The sequence below is a fragment of the Clarias gariepinus genome, chromosome 26, assembly GCF_024256425.1.
Source record: "Clarias gariepinus isolate MV-2021 ecotype Netherlands chromosome 26, CGAR_prim_01v2, whole genome shotgun sequence".
NCBI lineage: Eukaryota > Metazoa > Chordata > Actinopteri > Siluriformes > Clariidae > Clarias > Clarias gariepinus.
Window position 1 is genome coordinate 20,099,300 of NC_071125.1, and position 21,462 is coordinate 20,120,761.

General features: G+C 39.6%; 1 protein-coding gene and 1 long non-coding RNA gene across 2 annotated transcripts; both read left to right on the top strand.

Moving 5' to 3' along the window:
- The first annotated feature begins 4,251 nt into the window (after window positions 1-4,251).
- On the top strand, window positions 4,252-5,957 carry LOC128513784 (uncharacterized). Its single transcript, XR_008356417.1, has 4 exons — window positions 4,252-4,384; window positions 5,402-5,475; window positions 5,617-5,713; window positions 5,900-5,957. It is a non-coding gene; the product is annotated as an uncharacterized LOC128513784 (long non-coding RNA).
- A 2,009-nt stretch (window positions 5,958-7,966) lies between these two features.
- On the top strand, window positions 7,967-19,894 carry LOC128514043 (centrosome and spindle pole associated protein 1-like). Its single transcript, XM_053487685.1, has 17 exons — window positions 7,967-8,307; window positions 8,687-8,798; window positions 9,177-9,324; window positions 10,039-10,151; window positions 10,238-10,327; window positions 10,697-10,835; window positions 11,807-11,919; window positions 12,007-12,153; window positions 13,159-13,302; window positions 13,391-13,501; window positions 13,929-14,072; window positions 14,160-14,270; window positions 17,831-17,974; window positions 18,066-18,176; window positions 18,678-18,804; window positions 19,281-19,324; window positions 19,780-19,894. Exons 1-15 carry the CDS (start codon window positions 7,967-7,969, stop codon window positions 18,693-18,695), a joined length of 1,986 nt encoding a protein of 661 aa, XP_053343660.1. The 3' UTR covers window positions 18,696-18,804; window positions 19,281-19,324; window positions 19,780-19,894.
- Window positions 19,895-21,462: the final 1,568 nt, after the last annotated feature.

Below are 21,462 nucleotides of genomic sequence, written 5' to 3' on the forward strand. Positions count from 1 at the left end.
TGTGAACCCAAAGAAATTTAGGACACATTCTCCACATTCAAATTTTAAGGATTTCACCAAAAAACAAATAATTTTCAGTAGAGAAAAAGCAAAAAAGTTTATTGAAAACTAACGTAGACAGTCAAAGTCTTACCAGCCCCTTATTTTAAATGGGATTTGTTTGACCCAATTTTTATTTAATATTCAATACTGTAGATATACGTTAATTTGTTTGGCCTAGTGGTTTGGTAACTCCCAGTTCCATACTTTCCCCCCATCTTATCTCATCTTTTACTAATTATTTATTCGTGTCTGGGTTGCTTTTATTTTTTTTTACCATTTTAGGCTTTTGGAGGGGTCTTAACATGCTCAAAAACCCATGGAAGTTGGCAGACAGGTTGGAATCTGCTGCCATTAGAATGAAAGTCACATGGCACGGGGGCACTTTCACATGAAATATTGCTGCATAGCTCATATACACTTGCACATATGCACGCAAAACTCGATACACATTTAAAGCTCATTAAGCCAAATAACTTTCGCAAGTCATGGGCTCAACTCAAATGAAAATCATTTAATTTGGATCGTTTGCCAAAACGCACCCGATGGATTTTGATATACTCCTCTTAGGGAATTTATATGATCGTCACCAAACCGGGCCTATGTGATCTAATGATATTGAGGATGCAAAATTTTAGAGGGATTTTTAATATCTCAAACGGATCAGCTGTGACGATGCCTTAGCTAAAAAATGGTTAATAACTTTCTGTGTGAATTATATTATATTATATTATAGTGGCGTTATATTCAATGACATCACGTTCAGTGATATCACATTGTGGACCATCATAGTGTGATGCTTTTTTTAGCATTTGTCACCTATTCTACACATGTACACATCACCAATGTTAACACTCACACACACACACCATACACACGCACACACTCATACACACATACACATACATACGCACAAACACAAATACACACTCACATCTCTCTCACACACACACACAGGCACACATTCATTTCTGCATAAACACACTCATATGTTAACACTCACACACACACACCTACACACACACGCACACACACACACACACACACACACACACACACACACACACACACACACACACCAGCTTTTTGGAGGTCTTAACATAAAATTCCCCCATTCTTCATACCTTCTGCAGACCTTTTTTTGACAAAGAATAAAATGCTTTGCATAAAATAACAAATTATTATTAGTATCTTGATTGTCATTGTATTAAAAACATCAGGAATGTCATTAAAACATTATACTATACGCAGGTGTTTTTCTTTATTAAAGAGTATAAATTAAACAAAGTGTAAACAGCAAATCGATTAAGTATATTATTTTTATACAACAGAAAAAAAATTAAAGAACATCCCACCCACTCTCCTAGAACACAATCAAATACACGTGCACACACACCCCACACACTCCAGCTCAGCCAGATCTATTTGTAATCAACAGGTCAGAAAAACCATAAACAAATGCAATAAATCTATAACCCACTAAGAGATAGAGAGCCACTTAAGACTTCCAGTGTAAAAGTAATCTGCCAAACAAACATGAGAAAGCTATGACATCTTTGTTATAATTATAAGCTATAACTCAGTGGAACTGAATCATCTGAAGTACCATATGTAGCAATTATTGCATGGTTGCACCCGTACTCCAGTGAATAAGACAGAGGCAACTGCAGAAAGTGGGGAAGCATGTCCTGTCTATGGCTTTGAGGGTTTAGGTGAGTTCATCCAGTAATGTTTATTTTTGGATATAGTTTCCCATAGTAATAGGTATACAGAGAAAACAAAAAAAGTTATACAACAATAATTCCTCAATAAAGGTAGAAATAAATGCACAAAAGTCTTTGTCCTCTAAAATAAAGAAGATGGGGTTTGTTGGTTGGTTGAAAATATATATCTATAAAAACAAAAAATCAGTTTGGCCTGCTGCCGGTGTTTGTCGCTGGTGTTTGTCACTGATGTTTGTCAGTAGGCAGTGTCATCGTCAACTTTTAAGTCATAGTGTGAGCATGTAACAGGCGTTCCTCACTGGCAGTAGACAGCTCATTGTGAACTTTTGTCACACTGAGAGCGTGTCATAGGCGTTCCTCACCGTAGTGAACACTAGGCAGCGCATTATGAACGTTTATGTCATACTGTGTCACTGGCATTCCTCAATGGATGTATCAGTAGGCAGAGCATACGACTGGAAGAATTAAGGGCTGACAAAACAGCAGTGTGAGAAGCAGTGAGCTGACCGCACACTCCATTCACAGGTAATGGTAGCACACAGGCATCAGGATCTGCATGCAGGCAGACCCATGGGTAACTCTAGTCAATTCTAAAATATGAATGGGGCATCTCAGAGAAAAAGGAAAATACTTTAGACACATTATTGCAGAGTCTCCACGGGTCTTCAAGACCATTCTGTGACATGAAGTCAGAAAATGTTTTAGACATGGCAGATTGGGACCAGCAGCACTAAAGTAATCCAAAACTGGATCAGAAACACAGTTTAATGCTCCACCAAAATGATCAAATGGGTGTTTAAAGAAAGAAGACTAGTAAGCAATTTGCCTAATTAGGATCAGTGAAAATTGGAGCACAAACTAAAAGTCGGTCTGTGTTCGCGTGCATTGCGACAATTAGATACCTGCCATTCCTATTAGTAGTTTAATGTATAGGTGAAAAATACACTATGATTTAGAATTAAAAATTAGAATTAAATATTTGACCCACCCAGGAACAGTGAAGGTTATTTGTGATCTTTAAGCCGAAATGTGTCGAAACACTATCAGCATGTAAGAGTTTCTGGCGGATAAAAGCCATAGATCTGGTCTACATTGGGGTTAGGCATTTACTCAAAAAGATGTAAAATGATAAAAGATCCGTAAAGAGCCAGTAGGATGTGAAATACTGATTTGATTCTCTTATGTTCATTAACTCTCCATTTTGTTAACTAATAAAACAAACTAATAACACTAATTTTGAAAGCATTCTTACTTACATACTTCCAATATATATAGGTCACAGCATTTTCACACTATATTTTATTTTACAGTGTGTACATTTATTTTCACAATATACCCACCGACCAACCATGAGTGGGAAATTTTTTTAAGGCTAGAAAAAAAAAGCTTTTTCTCTCTGATTTGTGTTATAGATGCCATAGTTTTTTTTTTTTAATAATATTATAATTTTTTTGTTAAAATCTCCAATTTTTTGTCAAAATCTCTCATTTACAGAGTGCAGAACCCCAGACCTCTGCCCACGTGCCCACGTCGGACTGCGCAATCCCATTAAAACCGAACTGAAAGCGAGGAATGAGCGCGTGCCTCTCACTATTTGTGTGAATATCACTAACACACTGTTTGTACACCTCGTCTCCGCATGTCATCGCCTTCCATAGTCTAGGCAACGTATTTCACATATCTGTGTAAAAAATATTAAGGCTTGCCGCTTTCGATTAAACTTAAACTAATAGTAACTACAACTAATAATAATAAAAAATAACAATAACTAATATAAATAATAACGAATAATAATCACAACTTTAGATATATTTTCCTTTTTTATAAATGTATCTACATGATATGGCCACCAAAAACGGAAAATATTAGAGTAAGCTCAAAAATCTCTCGGAAGCCCCTCGCCAGAAGTAAAGACACTCGCATGACCGAGGACAGCTTGTTATCTTTGGTAAACATCTACTGAAATAGAGAGTCTTGTGAAATAAATTAAAAATAAAAATCAAAGCTGACTATGTTGAGAAGAATAGGCGTAAGGATGTATGATTTATATATGAGGGTAAAACTGCAACGGTATTTAAACACACTGGGGAATAAAATCTGCCACAAACAGGCTGTGTGTGCGTAAAGAGTGCGGCATTAAATAGGAATAATAACATCGGTTAATTCAGTGCCTCATACAGTATGCCCATATGTAATTGAAGAGTTCGTTTGTTGGCATCTGCGTTGTATATATTTATTATTATAAGAAATTACTTGAAAAATGTTACTAAATAGTCGTTCTCTTTCCTGGCGGCTCCATTCATAAATAATAGCTGTGGAACAAGGCCGCGCAGGATGCTGATTGGTCACGCCGTTTGTGACGTCATTGGTCACGCCACACCCAGGGAAACGGCACAGGTCTCATTTGGACCCGCCCCTTCTACTGATACTGTTACAAGCATCGGAGCTTCCAGTTAAACGTAACAATACTACACTAAGCAGAGTGCACGACTGTTTCCGTGACTACTGAATGAATCAGTGATGAAAAGAAATCATTAACTACACTTCTACCACGAAGGTGTCCTACAGCAGCCGTCACAGACTTATTCTGACAGACTCGTTGTAATTTTATAGCTGTAGTGGTAAGAGAAACTCTGCTAATTATTCGCCTATAACTAAAATGTTTTATTTCCTTCTACACATTGTTTAACCAGGATGTGAAAAAGCTATTATTGCTTTACAAAAATGTTACTATAAGTTCTTAGATCCCAGACCTCCAGGTTTGATTCCCACCTCAGCTCTGTGTGTGTGTGTGTGTGGCATTTGTATGTTCTCCACTTTCCTGGGGGGGTTCCTCCAGGTATTTCAGTTTCCTCCCACAGTTTAGGTTATGCAGATCAGGTTATTTCGTGCTTCCAAATTGCCCAGTGATGGATTGGCACCCTTTTTCAGGGTGTAACACTGCCTTGTGCCCTAAGTCTCTGGGGTTAACCTCAAGGCTCCTGCAACCCGGATAAGCAGTATAGACAATGAATGAATAAATAAATGAATGATGCTTGCCACCAATTAATGCCAAGCTATATGCACAGTAATTTATTGAACATAATGCGTTACAAGCATTTTGGCAAATAAATCCGTAATGCACATTTGTGATTGGATAGGGTTCTTGTCAGTCATTATGGGGAAAATTGGCATGTTTATAAAGTTGTAATTTGGCTTTCAAAAAGTCGAATGTCTGTGAGCACTATAATATCAGGACAGTCCTTGCTAATGGTAGCTTTAGTTAAAACACTGTAAGTTGTAAAGGGTTTAACTGTGTTTTTTTAGGTTGCAGCTGAGAGAGAGTATCATGAGAGAACAAAAAATATGCTGTTTTTTTTTTCGAGTTTATATTTCATTCAGGCTTTCTGGTACTTATTCACTGTCTAACAGGGAAAAAGATTTAATTATCCAGCATGTGGAGGACATAATACTTATTAGGGAACTTGTTGAACATAAGTATAGATCTGTAGGAAGATGTGAAGTGCTACAGATCAGAGTGCTCCAAACTGTTGGGTGTGGGATGTTGAACCACAATGAGTTTTGAGGCAGCTCACTTCAATGTGAAATGTACTGAACTGTTTTTGTAGTTTAACCTCCTTTACGTTCGGTTCTTTCAGTCCACTGGCACCAGTGCAAACCAGAGCTACTAACAAGAGAAACATGACAGAGTTTGCTACAGGACTTATGATTGGTAAGATTAGTAAAGTAGTATGAGCACCTCTTTACAGAGGGCATACCTGATTGTTTTTGACTATATTAGTGATTTACTTCTTTTGATTTGTCTGGGATGTTGATTTTAAAACATGTACATTTGCCTGATCTTTACCTATAGGGGCTGCTGAAGCAGAGGAAGCAATTCAGAGAAGGAAGGAGCTCTATAGACAGGACCTGCTGGAGCAAATAGCGGAACAACGCAGAAATAGGAAAAAGTGGGTGCATTGAGGAAATGTGTAAAATATTTTTTTTCAAACATCTTGTGCATTTAATAGAGCTTTAAGCAAGAACACAGCGATTTTTCTTTTACGTGGTTTAGCTGATAAGTGATTGTGAAATGAAATGGATTGAAAATGTTTGTTGTAACATCTAATATTATTCTTGATCATTATATTTTGTAGGGAAAAGGAACTCGAATTGAAAGTTGCTGCTACAGGAGCTATTGACCCGGAGAAGAAGGTATTATGTAAAGTAATTCCGTTAAACCTCCAGTGTGGGTAGTTGCTTAAGCTTAAGCATGCGGCCTTGTGCTGGGGGGGATGCGAAAAAATTATCTGATCTGATCTGATTTGCTGTGTGGAGACTGATACCTGCCTTGTCACACAATTGCTTTGCTTTTAGCACCACCAGAAGCAGTCAAATGTACAGCTTGTTTTTTTAAACACTAGATGGCAGGCTTGATTTTATATTTTAAATTCCTACACTTTCCTCCTTTTTATTGTATTTGTTTCATAATACAACATGTAAAAACATGATCTGCATTTTTTTTTGGGGGAATCCAATTCTGCTTTTGTTTACAATAATTCAACAAAAAACATACAGTCATGTGAAAAAATTAGGACACCCTTTGAAAGCATGTGGTTTTTTGTAACATTTTTAATAAATGGTTATTTCATCTCCGTTTCAACAATACAGAGAGATTAAAGTAATCCAACTAAACAAAGAAAACTGAAGAAAAGTCTTTTCAAGATCTTCTGTAAATGTCATTCTACAAAAATGCCTATTCTAACTGAGGAAAAAGATAGGACACCCTCACATGTATTCCCTCTTAAATTGGCTCAGATCTCACACAGGTATATTACACCAGGTGCACATAATTAGTAGATCGTTACTCTGCATGTTGAATGAGGCTTGCCCTATTTAAACCTCAGACATTTAGTTTGGTGTGCTCCTGACTGTTGAAGTGAGAGTGAGCACCATGGTGAGAACAAAAGAGCTGTCAGAGGACTTCAGAAAAAAGATTGTAGCAGCCTATGAGTCTGGGAAGGGATTTAAAAAGATCTCAAAAGATTTTGAAATCAGCCATTCCACTGTCCGGAAGATAGTCTACAAGTGGAGGGCTTTCAAAACAACTGCCAACATGCCCAGGACTGGTCGCCCCAGCAAGTTCACCCCAAGAGCAGACCGCAAGATGCTAAAAGAGGTCTCCAAAAACCCTAAAGTGGCATCTCGAGAACTACAGCAGGCTCTGACTACTGTTGATGTAGAAGTACATGCCTCTACAATCAGAAAGAGACTGTACAAGTTTAACTTGCATGGGAGGTGTGCAAGGAGGAAACCTTTGCTTTCCAAGAGAAACATCGAGGCCAGACTGACATTTGCCAGAGATAAAGTTGACAAAGACCAGGACTTCTGGAATAATGTTCTTTGGACAGATGAGTCCAAAATTGAATTATTTGGACACAACAGCAGAGGACATGTTTGGCGTAAACCAAACACAGCATTCCAAGAAAATAACCTCATACCAACTGTGAAGCATGGAGGTGGAAGTGTCATGGTTTGGGGCTGCTTTGCTGCAGCAGGACCTGGTCAGCTCACCATCATAGAATCCACGATGAATTCTACTGTGTATCAGAAGGTGCTTGAAGAACATGTGAGACCATCAGTTAGAAAATTAAAGCTGAAGCGGAACTGGACCATGCAACATGACAATGACCCAAAACATACTAGTAAATCAACCAAAGATTGGCTGAAAAAGAAGAAATGGAGAGTCCTGGAATGGCCAAGTCAAAGTCCAGATTTGAATCCCATTGAGATGCTGTGGGGTGACTTGAAAAGGGCTGTACGCGCAAGAAACCCCTCAAACATCTCACAGCTGAAAAAGTTCTGCATTGAGGAGTGGGGTAAAATTTCCTCAGACCGATGTCGAAGACTGGTAGATGGCTACAAGAACCGTCTCACTGCAGTTATTTCAGCCAAAGTAGGTAACACTCGCTATTAGGGGCAAGGGTGTCCTATCTTTTTCCTCAGTTAGAATAGGCATTTTTGTAGAATGACATTTACAGAAGATCTTGAAAAGACTTTTCTTCAGTTTTCTTTGTTTAGTTGGATTACTTTAATCTATCTGTATTGTTGAAACGGAGATGAAATAACCATTTATTAAAAATGTTACAAAAAACCACATGCTTTCAAAGGGTGTCCTAATTTTTTCACATGACTGTAATACAACATGCTTTTTGTTTTGGTTTATGACCGTGTACCTGCCTGATCTCCTACAGCCTGACAGGATTAAGCAGTTTGGTTCTGCAAGAAGGGAGCATGAGGGCAGGAGACGGGATGTGCTCTTTAAGCCTGGCATAGGACTGGATACCCCCAGGGCAAATGAAGACAAAAAGACACAAGATGTCAAGAGAGAGCCACCTAAGAGACCAAGTATGGCTTTCCAGTCTCCTGTTCTGGAATACAGCGCTACTCCGGGGCAGCTGGGTAACACAACGAGCACTGGGGTCAGGAACAGTGGCATCACAGCCTTCAGCGAGAACTTTCACAAAGGCCTCTCAGGAGCTATTGGAGAAATGGTTCCCCCCAGGTGTGATTTATAAACCCAGGTTTACATGTTCTAGGGTTGTTTTACCTGATCTTAGGTTTAGGAGAAGATTAATTAAAAGAAGAAGAATTTACGTTTTGTCAGTCATCTTTACTTTGATTTTTGTTAATTATAAAACATCTCCAGATATTTGTAATTTTGTGTCATCCGTTTAAGTTAACATCATTAACGTTTAACATTTTTATGACTTTGAGTGGAAGTAAAGAATATCAAATTCAAGGCCAGAATTTCAATATTTCATGTACTTTAATTTTTTCCCATAATGTTGGAGCAGGGTTTCAGTTGTACATCAGTTCATGCCTTATGACTCCCTGTATATTCTGTGTCCTATAAATAAGAATAATCGGTATTCTTTCTTTAGACCATCGTCACACCATGGCATTTCTTCCCCTGAAATTGGAGCATATCCTTCTAATAGGCACCACCGTCCCAAAGAGCATGTTGAAAGCTACAGGGATGCACTTAAACAACAGGTAAAATACAGTATGTAGCATAAAAACATGTGAAGTGTACTGCAGGTACAAGCACAATCAGATTACCTGTAGTTCTGAAAATACAGAAGACTTGCTTCTCTACATTAGTCAGCAAATTCAGGTTGCCATTTTCCCTTTGTGCCTGATCATATTGACATTATTCCAAAATCCTAAACCCTAAATGCGAGTATCTTTGGGGTACGATGTAACAGAAGAGACAGCCAGTCAGGCTTATGAGGCTTTGTCAGCAAGAGATCAGGCAGGAGTGGTGTCAGAATAGTTGTAATGTTGTAAACCTCATTTTTTGGGGTCAAAATAATAATTTAAAAACATAAAGTTAGGATATAATTAAACTGATATAGTTGTTTCCTAATACAGATTGAAGACAGGAAGGAAAGAAGGAGACGAGAGAGGGAGGAGAATGAAAGGTATGAGGCTAAAGTGGAGGCAGAGATGAAAGCCAGTGAGCCGTGGGGAAGAGGAGGTGCTGGGGCGCCACTTAGGGATGACCGAGGAAACCTCATCAGTAAGTATTTTTCAATCAGTTTAAGCTTACTTAACGAGGATGCATGCTTGAACCCAGAATAACATAAAAGATGTTGCTTATTGTTGCATAAATTTTCCCTTACCTGAAATGTAGGTGAATAGTTAATGAAGAGAAAAATAAAGTTATGTTTGAAATGTAAAGATAACGTCAAAACTAAATAACGCTGTTATACAGATCATATCGTATGTACTATTAGATATATATCTCTTCTCTTTGATACTTTTATCGTATGTACTATTAGATATATACACTTCTCTTTGATGCCATGTTGTGAATAGAAATAGTCTGATATTACTGTTGTAGAAATAGTAAAGGATGGAGATAAACAGAAGGACACTGAGCTCACAGAGAAAATACTTATAGCTGTTCGGGATACAGAACGACTTGACAAAAAAGTTTGATTTTAGGCATGGAGTTTATGATTTGAAACTGGCAGCTTTAAGTTCATTTGCTTATAATAACTTCAATTAACCTTGTAACCGGCAATGCAAAACACCAATTATTGTGTAGATTTGGAAAAAGAGAAGGGATTTTCTTTTTGGCTGAACTACTTTGACTTAATGATTAAGTGCTTGATTTCATTTTATCGACAGAAGGGTAATTAACCGGAAACAAAATCTTTTAAGAGATAAATATCTTTGCATCTAATTTGGGACTCCATGCATCTTATGAACTCACCTGTCACCTTTGCAGTTTCCCCCTTCACTCAGCCCTCGCCATACGCACGGGGAAATGTGTTTAGGGAACTCCCAACGCCGCAGCAGCTCCGTGAGCAGAAGAAATACAAGGAATGTCTGAAACAGCAGGTACAGAACATTTTCCGTCACACATCCCTTACATGCTTTTCAAACTGCCTCTGATAGAGGTGACATGATATTTTGGGCAAAAATAGATCGAGGAGAAGAGAAGAATGGAGGTGGAGAGGAGAAAGGAGGTGAGGCTGGAGGAAAAGGAGCAGCAAGAGGAAAGAAAGAAAATAGAGGTGTGGTACACTTCTCTCATTAACACTTAGGAACCAGCCACATGAAACTAAAGACATGATGTAGAAATGTGATTCCACCTCACAAACCGGTGCTGCTGTACTTTATTGCTAAGAGTTAAAAAATTGTTAGTTGTAAAAAAAAAAAAAATATATATATATATATATATATCACTTTAAAAGAGTAATATATACTCCTTATATATATATACACACTATATATGCAACTGATATAGTACTTGATATTGTATACAACATAAGGTTCTTTTATGTTGTAATGCTGTTAAGGATGCACTGATTCCAGTTTTCAACTTTTCATTGCATTACTCAGTGCTATAATATCACTGCTACTGACATACGTCTGGTCTAAAGTGCAGGCACAGGCCTAACGACGAGGCATATGTGTACCCAGAATCACGTAACAGAAGAGCCATAGCATCACCGTATTGGAATGGAGATACCCCTAGACCAGAGGATAAGGATTCTTCCTTACAGAAAATATCAAATGAAGGTAAAAATTCGTTCCAGGAATACTTTGGGTATTTTTGCAAAATTTTCCCTTACCTAAAATGTAGATGAATAGCTAATGATTAAAAAAATTAAGTCGTGTTAAAAATCTGGAGATAATGATGTCAAATCTAAATTACACTGTTATTCAGATTATATATAGAATGTACTGTTGGACTACAGCTTTTACTCTGATGCTATGTTTTGAATAGAGCTGGTTTCAGCTTCTGGATAGATGATAATAATGTCCTAGGAATAGTAAAGGATGAAGATAAACAGAAGGACACTGAGCTCAAAGTGCATCCCACTGAATCTGAAACTACTTAAAGCTGTTAAAGATAAAAAATTGACCAAGATGAGTGTGTGATTTTAGCCACAGGGTTTATTATTTGAAACTGGGAGCTTTAAGTTCACTTACTGTAACTTTAATTAACCTTATAACCAGAGTTGGAAAGTAAAAAATCACATTTACTCGCCGTACTATAATTGAGTAAAATCTGTAATTTTTACTTTTACATAAGTATGTTTTGTTAAGTAGTTAAAAAGTATTGTACTTCGCTACATTTTAAATCATATTTGTTAATGAGTAAAAAAATTTTACTCTGAGTAAATTTTTAATGAGCTACTTTTTACTTTTACTTAAGTAGATTTTTAGACTGGTAACTTTACTTGTACTTCAGCAAAATTTCACTGAAGTAACAGTACTTGTACTTGGGTACAAAATTGTATTACTCTTTCCACCTCTGCTTGTAACTAGTAGTGTAAAACAGGAGACACCAAGCATTTCTTGGCTTGCTTACATTTGAGAAAAGGGAAGAGATTTCTTTTGACTGAACTCTTTTAAATAAATGATTCAGTGCTTTATTTTATTTTATAGATTAAGTGATATTTACCAAAAAACTAAATGCTTTAAGGGATAAATAATTTTGCATCTAATTAGAGAATTATATATTTCTCACCTCTCACCTTTTGCAGTTTCCTCCTTCACCCAGCCCTCACCATACGCACGAGGAAATGTGTTTAGGGAATTCCTGACGTCACAACAGCTCCTTCAGCAGAAGAGATACAGGGAAAGTCTAAAACAGCAGGTACAAAGCATTTCCCATCACACAATCCTTACATGCTTCTGAAACTGCCTCTTATAAGGGTGACGTGATATTTTGGGCGAAAAATAGATAGAGGAGAAGAGAAGGATGGAGGTGGAGAGGAGAGAGCAGCTGAGGCTGGAGGTGGAGAAAGAGAAGAGGCTGGCTGAAGATACAGCACACAAGCAAAGGCAGTTTGAGGAGGAGCAGGAAAAGAAAAGACGCAAGAAAATGCAGGTGTGTTCAGTACTAACGCTTAGGAAGCATCCAGATGAAACTGAAGATACAGTATGATGTTAAAATCTTATATTAACTTAGGGCTGGGGTAGCTCAGTGGTTAAGGCATTGGACTACGGTTCGGAAGATCCCAGGTTCAAACCCCACAACCACCAAGTTGCCACTGTTGGGCCCTTGAGCGCGGCCCTTAACCCTCATCTGCTCAGATGTATAATGAGATAAAAATGTAAGTCGCTCTGGATAAGAGCGTCTGCTAAATGTAAATGTAAACTTATGCAGCAAAATCCAAGAAACCAGGAGTTGACTCAGCAAGCTAACGAGCAGCGCAGAGATGCTGAAAAAAAGAAAAAGGATGAAGAAAAGAAGACAAATGATGCAATGAAACAGCAGTATGAGCAGGTTAATGTCATTATGGGCGCATTGTGTGTTTGATATTTACTAAGGTGTTTGTAGTTGTACTAAAAGTGCAAGATATTTTGTGAATTCAAAGGGATTCAGGACACGTTCTCCACCTATCCCTACGATACAAAAGCAGCTGGGCATTCACACTTCTCCCAGACCACCTTCAGGCGACAGCCAACGATCAGCCACAGCTTCCCCTGTAAGTCATGCATGTACATAATACTCATGACTGAAGAGGCATAAAGGGCATGATTTATAACTGCATGTTTTCAAGGTTCTGCCATAAAGTATATTTGCACGAAGTAGGAGTTTCAAAATGATTTTCAGAATAAGAGTTTCAAAATTATTATTCGTGTTTTTTTTTTTACATCAGTTTAACTTATCTGATTATTACATGACATTATACAACATACTGTATAGAGAGGTTCCTTTACAATGTCTCACATGTGTTCTCACACTAGCACTTCACTACCATCCACATGAAACTAAAAATATAATGTTGAAACCATTTATTACCTTGTACTGTTGCTGCTGTACTTTATTGCTAAGCATTTCAGGGCTTGTTTTTTCATGTCAGGTTAGTATTTGTCCTCTTTTTTGCAGCAAAACACAAGAAACCAGGAGTTGATTCGTCAAGCTGATGAGCGGCGCAGAGAGGCCGAAAAGAAGAGCAAGGAGGAAGAAGAGAAGGCAAATGATGCACTGAAGCAGCAGTATGAGCAGGAAAGGCAAGCCCGGCTCGAGCAGGTCAGTCTCATTATGGGTTTAATGTGTGTTTGGTATTGACTAGTTTATGGTTTGTACTGAAGGTGCAAAATATTTTTTAAATCCAAAGGAATTCAGGACACGTTCTCCACCTATCCCCACAATACAAAAGAGACTGGGCATCCAGATTTCTCCCAGACCACCTTCAGGCGACAGCCAACGATCAGCTACAGCTTCCTCTGTAAGTCATGCATGTACATACTGTAATACTCGTGATTGAAGAGGCATAAAGGGCTTGATGTACAGTATAACTGTATGCTTTTAAGATTCTGGCATAAAGTATATTTGCATGTAGCGGGTGCCTCTACAAAGATGCCTGGTCACAGTGCTACTTTAATGCTAAGCATTTCAAAATTATTATTTAAGGGGTTTCTTCATCAATTTAACTTAACTGATATACTACTTGACGTTGTATACAACATAATTAGGGTCCATTACGTTGTGTTTACACCCTTCTCTCACTACGGCTTAGGAACCACATGAAATAAAATATATGATGTAAAATTGTTATATTAACTCATGCACTGGTGCTGCTGTACACTAATGCTTGGCATTTCAGGTGTTGTTTTTTCATGTCAGGTTAGTATTTGCCCTCTATCTTTTTGCAGCAAAATTCCAGAAACCAGGAGTTGATTCGACAAGCTGAGGAGCGCTACAGAGAGGCCGAAAAAAAGAGGAAGGAGGAAGAAGAGAACGCAAATGTTGCACTGAAGCAGCAGTATGAGCAGGAAAGGAAAGCCCGGCTCGAGCAGGTCAGTCTCATTATGAGCTCAATGTGTGTTTGGTATTTACCAGTTTGTGGTTGTACTGAAGGTGCAACATATTTTGTTAATCCAAAGGAATTCAGGACATGTTCTCCACCTATCCCCACAATACAAAAGAGACTGGGCATCCAGATTTCTCCCAGAACACCTTCAGGCGACAGCCAAGGATCAGCTACAGCTTCCTCTGTAAGTCATGCATGTACATAATACTCATGATTGACGGCATAACGGGCTTGATTTATAACTGCATGTTTTCAAGATTCTGGTGTAAATTATATTTGCACATAGAAGTCACCTTTTAAAAAGATAAAATGATTACTTGGTCACTAACAATGCTTATTTCATGCTAAGCGTTTAAAAATTATTAGTCCATCTATCCATCCATCCATCAAAATCCGGTCGCTGAGTCAGTTCCCGCAGGGAACTCCAACCTTTCCATTCCCCAGCCACCTCAGCTAACTCTGACTGGGGACACCCAAGGCATTTCCAGGCCAGTGTGAAAATATAATTTCTTCATCTAGTCCTTGGTCTGCCCCGTGGCCTCCTTCCAGCTGGACGTAGGTCGAGTGGGACGTGAGTGACATCCTTACTCAATGCCCAAACCATCTCACTGATTTCTTTCCACGCAAACTAGCAGTGGCTCTACTCTGAGTTTCTCATGGTTGACTGAGCTTCTCCACCTATCTCTAAGAGAAAAGCCAGCTTCCCTTCTGAGAAAACCCATTTCGGCTGCTTGTATTCGTGATCTTGTCCTTTCGGTCATGACCCAACGCTCATGACCATAAGTGAGGGTTGGAACGATGATTGACCGGTAGATTGAGAGCTTTGCCTTTGGCTTAACTCTTTTTTGTCGTAAAGCAACTGCAATATCGCCCCCGCTGCTCCGATTCTCCAGCCAACCTCACGTTCTAATGTTCCATCAATCGTAAACAAGACCTCGAGATACTTAAATTTCTTCACTTGGGGTAACGACTTGCTCCCTACCAGTTTCCTGCTGAGAACCATGGCCACAGATTTCGAGGTACTGATCCTTATCCCTGCCGTTTTACACTCAGCTGCAAACCGATCCAGCAAGCGCTGCAACTCACAGACTGATGATGACATCAGGACCACATTATCTGCAACAAGCAGCGATGCAATCCGTAGCCAACCAAACTGGATACCCTCTCCCCCATGGCTGCATCTTGATATTCTGTCCATAAAAGATCAACGTCGACCCTCCGTCATCCTCCAGCGCTCTGTCTCTGCAACAAAGGGTGGATTAGTCGGGTTCAGGAATTCCTCAAAGTGCTCTTTTCACTGCCTGATTGCTGACCTCGACTGAGGAGGTAGTGTTCCATCCTTGCTTTACACAGCTTGGATGGTTTCCCGTTTCCCCCTCCTGAGGTGCCAGATGGTTTTCCAGAAGCACCTCGGTGCCACCCGAATGTCTTTCTCCATGGATTCTCTGCGCTCCTCCCACACCCGCTTCCTTGCCTCTGCTGTGGCTGCTGTCCTTTGAGCCCTTCGATACCTTGCAACTGGCCCTACAGTCTCCCGGGATAACATATCCCTGAAGGACTCCTTTTTTCAGTCGGACAGCTTCCCTAACCACAGGTGTCCACCACGAGAGTTACCGCCCCCTGAGGCACCCAGAACCTTAAGACCACAGCTCACACCTGCAGCCTCAGCAATAGAAGCCTTAAACATTGACCACTCTGATTCAATGTCCCCAGCTTCTACAGGGATGCTGGAAAAGCTCCCCTGTAAGTTGGAGTTGAAAGCCTCTTAAATAGGGGCCTCCCCTAGATGTTCCCAAATCACCCGCACTACTCGTTTGGGCTTACCAGGTTTGTCCAGTGGCTTCCCCTGCCACCTGACTCAACTCACCACCAGATGGTGATCAGTTGACAGCTCCGCCCCTCTCTTTACCCGAGTGTCCATGACATACGGCCTCAGGTCAGATGATAAGATTGGCCTAAGGTTCTCTGGTACCAAGTACACTTATAAGCATTCCTATGCTCGAACATTTTATTTGTTATGGACAATCCACGACTAGCACAGAAATCCAATAATAAAACACAGCTCGCGTTTAGACCAGGGAGGCCGTTCCTCTGAATCACAACACTCCAAGTATCTCCATCATTCCACACATATGCGTTAAAGTCACCCAGCAAGACTATGGAATCCCCTACTGGGGCCTGATGCAGTACTCCATTCATAGTCTCCAAGAAGGCAGAATACTCTGAACTGCTGTTTGGTGCATAAGCAAAGACAATAGTGAAGAGATTTCCCTCCATGGCCCTTGAGCGCAGAGAGGTGACCTTCTCGTCCACTGGAGTAAACTCCAACATTGTGGCACTCAGCCGGGGACTCGTGAGTATCCCCACACCCGTCTGGCGCCTCACACCCTGGGCAACTCCGAAAGGAAAACAAAGACCAACCCCTACCCAGAAGGATGGATCCAGGGCTGAGGCTGTGCATCAAGGTAAGCGCCACCAGATCTAACTGATAAAGCTCCACCTCCTGCACAAGCTCCAGTTCCTTCCCCCACAAAAAAGTGACGTCCCACATCCCCAGAGCCAGCTTCTGCCGCTCAGGTCTGGTTCATCGAGGCCCTCGGTTTTCACTTCTACCCAAATAGCAACGCACCCAACCCCATCAGTTCCTTTCGCAGGTGGTGGGTCCACGAGATGGGGGAGGACAGGTGTCCATGTTGCTCTGCCCCGTGGCAGACCCGGCCACTAGGCGCCCGCTGAAGGGCCCTCTGTCCAGACACGGGCTTTCTCCGGGCAGGATCACTTTTCTTCTTCTCACAATAACACTTAGGAATTTTCCATTTCATTTAATGATCATTTTCTTTTATTTTATTTAAAGCACTTTGATTTACCATTGTGTATGAAATGTGCTATATAAATAAACTCGCCTTGCCTATATTAACTCATGTACTGTTGCTGCTGTACTTTATTGCTAAGCATTTCAGCTGTTTTTATTTCATGTTAGTCTTTATCATTTTATTGCAGCAAAACACCAGAAACCAGGAGTTGATTCGAAAAGCTGAGGAGTGGCGAAGAGAGGCTGAAAAAAAGATGAAGGAGGAAGAAGAGAAGGAAAACGATGCACTGAAGCAGCAGTATAAGCAGGAAAGGAGAGTCCTGCTGGAGCACGTCAGTCTCATTATGGGCTTATTGTGTGTTTGGTATTTACTAGGACGTTTGTGGTTGTACTGAAGGTGCAAAATATTTTGTGAATCCGAAGGAATTCAGGACACGTTCTCCACCTATCCCCACAATACAAAAGCAGTTGGGCATCGAGATTTCTCCCAGACCTCCTTCAGGCGACAGCCAACGATCAGCTTCAGCTTCCCCTGTAAGGGCTTGATATATATATATATGCTTTCAAGATTCAAGCATGAAGTGTATTTGCACATAGCAAGTGCCTCTTTACAAATATAAAATAATTACCTGGTCCCTAATAATGCTACTTTAATGCTAAGCATTTCAAAATTTTTATTTGTGGGGTTTTTTTGTTTAGTTTTTTACACCAGTTTAACTTAAGTGGTATATTACTTGACATTGTATACAACATAATGAGGTTCCTCACACAATTTTCACACTAGCACTTGGGAACCATCCACATGAAACTAAAAATATGATGTTAAAAGCTTATATTACAGTAACTCATGTACTGTTGCTGCTTTACTTTAATGCTAAGCATTTCAGGTGTTGTTTTTTCGTGTTAGCCTTTGTTCTCTTTTTTATTTGCAGCAAAATGCCAAAAATCAGGGGTTGATTCGGCAAGCTGACGAGCAGCGCAAAGAGGCTGAAAAAAAGAAAAAGGAGGAAGCGGAGAAGACAAACAATGCACTGAAGCAGCAGTATGAGCAGGAACGAAAAGCCCCGCTCAAGCAGGTCAGTCTCATTATGGTCTCATTGTGTGTTTGGTATTGACTAGGGTGTTTGTGGTTGTATTAAAGACGCAAAGAATTTTTTTAATCCAAAGGAATTCAGGACACGTTCTCCACCTATCCCCACAATACAAAAGAGACTGGGCATCCAGATTTCTCCCAGACCACCTTCAGGCGACAGCCAACGATCAGCTACAGCTTCCTCTGTAAGTCATAAGGGGCTTGATTTATAACTGTATGTTTGGGCGTAAAGTATATTTGCACATGGCATGTGCTTTGTACGAACATAAAATAATTACCTGGCCATTAACAGTGCCAGGTTACTGGTTCGACGTAAAAACATTTTAAGAAAGAACACCAAGAATCTATTGGACGTTTTGCACATAAGAAATTGTCAATTACCCTGATGTGTATAATTGTTTAATTATTAAATAAATAATCTAGTTAAGTTAAATTTTATAAGAGGGTTTATAAACCTTTCATTAGAGACCTTACGTTCTGATGAAAAACGACTAGGTAGAAAGTGTCCTGTGTGTGATTCCGCAGGTTCGGTTTATTCCCACTCCCCAGTCACCACCTGTCTCTGCACAGAGGAACCAAATCAGATTGGCAGGCAATCTCATCACCTTCTCAAACTAGCCCCTCATTTAGAGAAACTTTTTAGAGAACCTTGCATATATTATAAAATGAATGTTTGTGTACTTTAGAAGACCAGCAGAATGTAATCGGGAGGTTGTCGGATCTGCGTAGGCACCTCAGAAATGAGCAGAAGCACCTTAAAGTGCAGCTACTTCAGTCAGACAGAGAGGATTCACAAACTCCCTTGAAAAACAGGTAATAAACACAGAACTCAATGCATTTTCTAATGTTTGTTTTACGTGGAATAAAAAACATTGTGTTCATATGGACATTAAGGTGATTTCTTGTAGATTTAGTTGTCACTTAACCTTAGAACCCATAGATTTTTAATCCAGCCCAGTCTTAGACCATCCCAAAGCAAGACCATACCATCAAGGGGGAAAAAACAATTAAGAAGATTGTTGAAACTACTAAAATTGGATTAAGGACTGTTGTTATTGTTAGTCTTTTAGCTGATCCCATCGATGGGTCGCCATAGCGCACCATCCGATCCCCACATAACTTTGCATTAGTTTTATGCTGTATGTCCTTTCTGATGCAGTTCTCCCATTGTAGAAATAAAATGCTCCATATATCTTTACGAATGGAGTCAAGCACCCAAGCCTTTAAGTCTGGTATTCTTGCATGCACACGCACACACTCTTTGTATTGACCTATTTCTCTTTTAATAGATTACGTTGATCTGTTGTCTCCCATAAAGCCTCCTCCTTGTCAGGTGAGTAAGAGCATGGCAGCAGGAATCACCCACGTTTCTATATTCTATGGTAACTCCATGATAGCACCAATTACTCCTCTCTTTTTCTTTTATTATTAATGTGCCTATACATACTGAAAAGGCTGGAAGAAACCCGCTATTAGAGTCTAAGAGTGCTTTTGTTGGTGAGCTGTGGGGGTCAAGGGGTAACTCACTGGTTAAGGCATTGGACTATGGTTTGGGAAGTTCAAACCCCACGACCACCAAGTTGTCCCTGTTGGGCCCTTGAGCAAGGCCCCTTAACCCTTAACTACTCAGATGTATAATGAGAATGAAGTGTCCCTCTCTTTACCATCAGCAACATTAGTGATTTTTACGCATGGTATGTAGTTACGTACATTACGTTTGTTCATGTTGATGTGTAGATGTTAAGGGTTATTCCTTAACGATAACTTCACACTCTGATCGATTCTCAGATAGAGAGAGAAGAACTTGAGGCAAGGTGACTTCTTTGATTTACGTGCTTCTGATTTCTGAAATAGGAATTATTTTAATACAGTTCAATTTAATTTGGATAATGCATGGTAAGACATCCTGCATATAAAGGGTTCCCTTACATGTCATGATCTCCTAATTGATCTTGTAACTTTAAGAAAGTTTTTTTTCTTTTTCTAGCTGCTATAGTTTAATTGCAAAACTTTAATATTTAGCTGATATTTTCCACCATTAAATGTAATAGTAGAAATACTTGTTGATTCAAAAAAGTAATCTTTACAAATTGTTGTGGTAAAAAAGGAATGAGGAAAGAAACAGTAATAATTGCATTTCAGCTGTTAACATCACATTATTACAATAGTATCCACATAGTGTTTCATACCTCCATTTTAGTTCATCTGTGTGGCAATATAAAAGAAGAGGTCAGAATACCAATGCAAATTGCATTAAAATTTATTATACACTTCAATATGTAAAATTTCTTTGCATTTAAAGTTGCATGAGAATGATCATCACTGTAGCTGTTTGGTGTCATTCAGGTCTCTTTCTGGTAGCTTTTACTTAAATCCAGTGATTAAAGTTACCAATATAAATCCCCTTATGCTGAATATTGTCACAAAATATTGTAATTGTACTTCCTCCCACCCCAGGAGCAATAATAAAGTTTTTTTTCTCTTGTCGCTGCTCAACGTGTTTCCACAACAACAGTCACCCTAGAGACCTGGCTCCGCCCCCGCACCACCAAGATGCCGAAGAAGCTGATGGCTGGTCGAAGTCTGTCCAGCCACAACCTGCTAAAAGACATGGATGGGATGCGCTATCCACTTACCACGTCTAGGGCACATTTTCCTTTTGATACATTACATTTTTTTGTATCGTATATAATATAATTGTAAGAAAATTAACTTTGTGGTGTTTTAATTCTGAATTAAATTATTTTTAATCCATGCTTTGTTGGGTTTGCGGTTTAACTGCTTACAGTGTTACAGCCTTATAATTCTTTGATGAGCAGGAGATCAAGGAAATGTGCTTCTGGACGCAGACATGGCAGCATGTTAAAGCGTCTACTCTTCATGTTTTGGAGGCCTGTTTTCATTGTTCAGGTGTCATTTTGTCATCTCCCTGTGACTTTTCACTTTTGTTAGTGTCACTAAATATAAATCAGAACACAGCTTTAGTTTTTAGAGAGTCACCATTAGGCCTGGACCAACCTGCTGCTCCTTTTCTTCACCAAAGTGCTGCAAAAAAGAAATGCAGCATTCTATTGTGAAATAATGGGTTTAAATAAATTGGGTTTATTATCACTCAGTCAAAGATGGAAATGGACCCGGCAAGGTTGAAAGCAGTAGCTGAATGAAGAAGACCAGGTGCTGTTGACCAGCTGACCAACAGCTGCATCCCTGCTGCTTATTTTCTCACCGCTTTTCCCCCACTGACAGGAACTATGGCATCAGCAACTGGAAATTGTTGGCAGCAAAATTAGCAATAGATGAACGGAGACTGCCTAGAACCAAGAACGCCAAACACGATGCACTCTCTCAACAGTTAATTTCAGTCACAATGACTCCCATGCCTGATTTACTAACTTTGAACTTGACCCTTATGGATTTGAACTGCCTCGCTGCTTGATAATTTGGTCGCATCTCGGAGCTGGTCAACAAATT